General features: G+C 42.5%; 2 protein-coding genes across 2 annotated transcripts in view; both read left to right on the top strand.

Moving 5' to 3' along the window:
- The window catches only part of eif2s3 (eukaryotic translation initiation factor 2, subunit 3 gamma), a 7,215-nt gene extending 5,585 nt beyond the window's left edge, over positions 1-1,630 (top strand). Inside the window, exons 10-12 of the mRNA XM_005752458.1 lie at positions 708-877; positions 967-1,139; positions 1,249-1,630. Coding sequence (XP_005752515.1) covers positions 708-877; positions 967-1,139; positions 1,249-1,312 — 407 coding nt within the window. The 3' untranslated portion in view covers positions 1,313-1,630. The remainder of the gene's footprint in view (positions 1-707; positions 878-966; positions 1,140-1,248) is intronic.
- Positions 1,631-3,001: 1,371 nt separating this feature from the next.
- lrrc31 (leucine rich repeat containing 31) overlaps positions 3,002-6,475 on the top strand; it is a 5,575-nt gene continuing 2,101 nt past the window's right edge. Inside the window, exons 1-5 of the mRNA XM_013915768.1 lie at positions 3,002-3,068; positions 4,616-4,813; positions 5,425-5,568; positions 5,783-5,950; positions 6,159-6,323. Of these exons, the coding sequence (XP_013771222.1) occupies positions 3,056-3,068; positions 4,616-4,813; positions 5,425-5,568; positions 5,783-5,950; positions 6,159-6,323 (688 nt within the window). The 5' untranslated portion in view covers positions 3,002-3,055. The remainder of the gene's footprint in view (positions 3,069-4,615; positions 4,814-5,424; positions 5,569-5,782; positions 5,951-6,158; positions 6,324-6,475) is intronic.

Raw genomic sequence — 6,475 nt, forward strand, 5'->3', positions numbered from 1 at the left:
GGTTGGTTATTAGAGGTAGTATTAGTTGGGTTTGGGTTGTCTTGGTTGGTGGGTAGATGGGTTGATTTCCTATCTTTGGTGTTGGTTAGTTAGGTCTGTTTATTTTATTAAACCTCTTAAAAAGACTGCAGTACTGCAAATACAGATTATTAAAAACACACAACAGCTTTTATAAATAAAAGCCAGAGTACACACACATGCAAGCTGCAATACTACAAGATACAAGATAACAAATATAAAAAACTGAATTTAAGAAACGGCGGTCCTGCATCTGTTCTTACTACCAGAGGGTCAAAGGAGCCTCCTGCTGATAAACCCTCTCGAGCTGTTTTGGGTTGTAACGGAGATTTCAGAGCCAAACTGTCCTGTTTGGCTTCCTGGTGTCACCGGCTGTGATGCTGCGCCAAAAGATGGCCGCAACAAAAACTGCTGTATTTTTTTAAAAGAAATGTTTCCTCAGGAAGTAGAGTTACATCTGTTCTTTACTGTAAACAGCCTTGGTGCTACATCACCAGTCCAGGTGAACACCCAGGTATTTGTAGCTCCTCACCGCCTTCACTTACTCTCCCCGCATGGAAACAGTGTTAAGCTTTGACCTGGTCCTCCCAAAACTTACCACCATCCCCTTCATCATGTTTGTGAGTTGGTGACTACAGCACCAAGCCAAATGGTGGAGAAGTCATGAGTAAACTATGTGTTTTGTGCAGGTGTGGGTACTAAGATCGACCCGACGCTGTGCCGAGCAGATCGTATGGTCGGTCAGGTGCTAGGCGCCGTCGGAGCGCTCCCGGAGATCTTCACTGAGCTCGAGATCTCCTATTTCCTGCTCAGGAGGCTGCTTGGAGTCCGCACAGAGGGAGACAAGAAGGCTGCTAAGGTGAGCAATGCCTTGTGGGAAAGGGAGGAAAGATGCGTGAGCTTCTCAGACTTTGGTATTAACAGCCTGACTCTCTTCCTGACCTGCAGGTTCAGAAACTGTCCAAGAACGAGGTGCTGATGGTAAACATCGGCTCGCTGTCGACAGGTGGCCGTGTCAGTGCGGTCAAAGCTGATCTGGCCAAAATCGTGCTGACTAACCCGGTGTGCACAGAGGTCGGAGAGAAGATCGCTCTGAGCAGACGTGTGGAGAAACACTGGCGGTAAGAGTGAGGGCGGAGATGTGTGTGTGGTGTTTGCACAGATGTTTCTGGCTGCAGTGTCAGAACACGCCTCCTGATGTGTAACTCTCTCTCTCTGTCTTCCTTGCAGTCTGATTGGTTGGGGACAAATCAGGAGAGGCGTGACCATCACACCCACAGTGGACGACGACTGAGACTAGCAAACGCATGGCCATCACACTCTTCTCTTCTTTTTTGTTTTTTTTATTTTTATTTGTTCCCCACACGGAGGAGGGAGGGGAAGTGAACACGGACATATCGGCGGTTTGAAGACGCTTCCTCGCTCTGCTCCTCTTCCTCTGCAGCGACATGCAAAAGTCGAGCTCTGAACTTCTGCTTCGTGCTGGAGATGAAGGAGGACCCAGGAAGGGAGGAGGCGCTTCAGACTGTCGTAACAAAACTCCAGAAACCAGTTTGGAGATGATCTGTACTAACCTCAGATTACAGGTGGAATAAAATCAATTTGGAAGGAACCAGGTCGTCTTTGAGCATCATTCTTGCTGTTACAGGGAAACTCAGAGATGAAATTACTTGGTGGATAAGTTTTAATTTTGACCAAATTGTAATAAAGAAAAAAAAATTTTTTTTCCTTTTAAAAAATGGTGAATGGCCCCCTTTTCTTTGTTTTATGTGATAATAAGATTAAACTTTGTGTCGTCCCAGAGAGCTTACAAATTTAAAAAAACAACAACAAACTATTAAAAGTAGACACTGGTCCATTCATTGTATGAATGGCTGTTAGAGGTCCGAATTAAATTTAAAAATAAAACGTCATTTTGCCCTTTGAAATTGCCGTCAGGGGTTGAAAATACCCCCGAGGTCAAAAAGCGTTGAAAAACGTGTGGGAGTAAGTTTAAAAGCCATACAAACTATGCAGAATTAAATATGAACAGTTTCTTAATGCTTTGAACCATTAATCGCACTGATGAATTGCGGGGATTCGTTCAACTGTATAGAAATCCTAAAATCTTAATCATTGTCAAGCGAGTTCTGAACGGTTCGACCTCCCGCCTCAGTGCAGATGCTACAGATCGTTAGAATTGCTTAAATTACCCCTTAAAACCTAACAGTAGTATATTCCATACAATGATAAATTACTTTTATATAATTAGGAGGCGATGTGCAATGCCGTATTGAGGCAATGCATCATGGGACGCTCAGACCTCGCCTAAGAATCTTTACGTTTTAAAGATTTTTTTTGTTTGTTTAAGGTTAGCAGTAGTTCAGTGATACTTTTCTGCACACGTTGTGTTGCAGATCAAAAAAAATCTGTTTATGGTTAATTCGGCTTTAATAATTCTTCTAAACGACTACTTTTTTTTTAATGTTACCACATAGCAAAAGATGGATATCAGCATATACGAATATATTAACATACACCTCTATGACCCAGTATGGATTTATTTTCAGTAGCTTTTGAAGTAGTTTTTGAACTTGAACAAACTCCCTTTTAAAAATTTAAATGTTTATATTTTTGTATTGTATGTTTTTATTTTCAAAATATTCTCAAACTGACCTCCACGGTCTTATAACCGTGTATAAATATTTGCATTTTAATGGCTTCTATGGCAACAATTTACTGAAGGTGGTGTCGCGCTTCCGGGTTGATCCACCTGACGAGCACGGGACGTGACGTCACGCAGGTGGCAGCCTCTCCGTCTCCGCTCAGAGAGAAGTAGAAGGAGTGATTGAGGAAAACGCCGAATTCTTGGACTTTATGGATCCTGCGGGCGTGATTCAGACTCGGTGCAGAGTTTAGGGAGAGTCGTTTGTTTGTTTGTTTTTTCTTGTTATGTTTTTCTCCAAACTGACCGTCAGCGAGTCGCGACTGACTCATAAAAACACACCCGATATATATCTATATCTTCAATAGTTTGTTTGTGTTTTGTCTTCAGATTATGGAGTCTGCAGGTAAGAGGACTTCTGCTCTTCAGTACATCAACAATTAAACTACAAACCCTGATTTTTATCCTGAAAGATTATAATTCTTCCTCTGAATCCATCTTTTATTGCTGCTGATTCAAAAACCTAAACTAGCTTGAAAATAAAGGAGGTTTTTCATGGCTCTAATTTCACTGCAGGGTTATTTTTATATGCTAAAGTTTTAAGCATTGACTAGTTTAACAGGACCTGTAATACAGGAAGGTATAATTACCAACAGGTTAATGTTTAATCTCAGTGCTGTGACCATTTCAGGCCATTTGCGGCCTTTTTCTAAGCAGTATATTAAATAGTAACACCTTGTTTCAACACTATGTTAGCCAGGTGCTTTCCCAGGATTACGAGTTGGAGGCAGCATGTTTGTTTTAAATTAGCTGTTCAAGCGACAATGAAAATAAAGATATTCATTCATGTGTTCTTTTAAATAGTGAGCTCTGTGCTCCACTACACACGCACTGCATGAAAAGTGTCTGCAGTTTTTGTATCGATTAACTGTTTTAGTGTAGAAACAAGTAGCAGTGGTAGATTCTGTACTAAGTCAAAGTCATAATCCTTCAGCTCTACTACAAAAAAATTCAGCATCAAATTAAACTTACATATCTAAAGTAAAACCAGCGGATATCCAGATCCTCTGTGGGGACTCCTAAAGGAGCAAATAAGACAGCAACTGAAACCTTAGTGAAGAGGCTCATATACGCGGGTAGTGCATTCAAACACTTGCGCACACCTGCACTACGCTGCATACTTTCAGTATCCCTGTTTTTACTTGTTCTTACTTCTTCTTTAAGTTGGACCAATTCTGCTTCAAGCACAATTTTTTATTCCACTATACTAGAGTAGTTTGGCATGACTGGCAGCTCAAAATAACCCTTCTTTAGCCTTTACTGGGCTTTGGTGAACCGCATCAGTTCATTGCCTATCTATAACAAAACCAATTAAACCCCTCCCCCTTCAAGCCAGCTTACTTCTGATTGGCTCCTGCTCGTAAGCTGGAAATGGGTGAAGCTTCTGTATCTGCATATCTCCTCTCTATTACATCATACAGACAGAGAGTTGAAAAAACTGTGCAAAACGGAGTGTTTTTGGATCAGTGTGAACTTTTGGCCCTCAGGTGTTACTTTACACACACCGACCTCTTTATCAGCAGGTTTAGCACAGGAACAGGATACATGTGACAGAAAATAAGGAAGAACAGATAAGTCTCTACCTTCTGTCCCTGCAAGTCATAAATAGATATTTTCACATTAATTATAATTTAATAAACCTGTAAATATGCACATATGAATCAAAACCACTGTAATGATAATGATTTCTCTTTGTTTTTAATTGGTAATTTAATTTGGTATCTGAAGAGGCAGTTCAGTGTTTTTACAGGGACGGGTATGTAGCTTGAACCAGTCCATACACCACAGGATTTATAGCTAACCCCATCCATCGCTCATCCCTTAAATAATCTCAGATGTCAAACTGTGACTTTTGACGAGACTCAACTTTTCTCTCCTCCTATCATTGATTAGATGGTCAGCGGGGGCGGGACGGCAGTGGCAGCAGGTGGAAAGGTTCCCCACTTGATGTGATCATGAGTCAGATCCGCAGGAAGCGCACGGCCTCAGACAGGAAGCCGTTAGGACGCTTCCTGTCGTGGACCTCGGACCGGCCGGGGATCCCCGAGGACGGAGAATCGGAGATGAAAGAGGACAGAGGACCGAACTCAGGTTTGTACTGTTCAAAGCAGCACGAGATTTTAACTTAGATTTTTTTTAATGGGTGTTTAGTTCAAGGTTACACTGAGGGCCCCAGGAGTCTGGGGCAGCTGTAGGTCAAAAGGTAGAGCAGGACATCTACTAATCAGAAGGTTGGTGGTTTGAGCCCTGACTGCTCCGGTCTGCATGCCAAATATCCTCGGGATAGATGCTAACCCCAAGCTGCTCTCCGATTGCATCCATTGGAGTGTTAATGTCAGATAGAAAGCCTTTACATCAAGAAAAAAATGACGCACTTTAATTGCTCAACTAGAAAAGCTGTATAAGAACCAGTCTGTTTAGGAGAAGCAACCATTCTGTATTCACAGTACTGCAGTCTTTTTAAGAGAAAGTGACTTAAAAGATCATTTAAAAGAGAGAAAGAAAGAAAAATCCTAGTATTTCAAACATGTCCTAGTTTTTAGAGAGGAAAGCGTAAAGAGGTTGCTTTATTTTTTTTTAAAAAGGTGGATAAAATCAGAGGTTCAGAAACAAAATACAGAGCTCAAGAAAATAGAGGTTACTGTGGAAAATCAGTTTACAGTGACATGCTAAGCCCTGTGGGTGTGTATCGTGTGTTTCAGGCTTTGCAGCGTCAGCAGAGAGTGAGCGGGACGTCGGCTGGGGTCGAGTGTGTGTTTTCTTGAAGAGACTCGGGAAGAAAGCTGACAACAGGAGCCTCAGTTTGGCTCACTGTGATCTGACGGCTACAGACCTGCTGGAGCTTGGTACAAAAACGCACATACCTGTCACACAAGACAGACATGGTATCTGTCAGATAACTGCATTAAAAATACGCCCAAAGGCACAAACACAATGATGCAGCTTCATTTCAAGAGGCGGAGCATCTGAAATTAAGTCTGAATAAAGTAATGTGACTTCATTGTAAGGCGTCAGCTGGCAGAAAGGCAGACAGATGTTTTTCTTGCCGTTTCTTCTCAGCAACGTTGCTGCAGTTCCTCCCCCAGGTGGAAGAGATGGACATCTCCTGGAACGAGTTGATCGGTGGATCCCTGACGGCTCTGACGTCTCATCTGCAACACGTGGGCGAGGTCAGGACGCTGAGGCTCTGCAGCTGCAGGCTAAATGGCGAAGACGTCGTTGCTCTTGGTGGGATCTTCAGTGCAGACACTCTGCTTTATTTATTCTTATTTATAGCTATAACAGAACAATCTCTTTATGCAATCAAGTTATTTTTGCTTGATTTCCTTCCTCACTACAGCTCCCATGAGGCTTTGCTGAATGGTTCACACTCTTGCCTTGACAGAAAAACTTTTGTCTGATCACATGTCGTTGGATTTTTCCGTGTTTTGTGCAGGTGAAGCTCTCAGCTACATCCCTGCTCTGGAAGTTCTTGATTTGTCCTGGAACAGCGGCGTTGGGGGCGGTGGTCTGCAAGGCCTGCTGGGGAACCTTCACCCATCACTGAGGGAGCTCCACCTGGTGGCCTGTCAGCTCACTGCGGCCGATGCTACAGTGCTGGGTAGTAACTTCAAATCTATGGAGCACATTTTGAGCTCCATAGTTTTATTCCTCAAGTAGAATAGAATAGAGTAGCTTTTCATGATTTATATTCAAAATAATCCTTCTTTATCTTATATTGGGCTGTGCTTCACCCCTACAGTTCATCCACTG

This window comes from Pundamilia nyererei, unplaced genomic scaffold (genome assembly GCF_000239375.1).
Source record: "Pundamilia nyererei isolate P.nyererei 1_Seehausen unplaced genomic scaffold, PunNye1.0 scaffold00361, whole genome shotgun sequence".
In the NCBI taxonomy this organism is placed as follows: Eukaryota; Metazoa; Chordata; class Actinopteri; order Cichliformes; family Cichlidae; genus Pundamilia; species Pundamilia nyererei.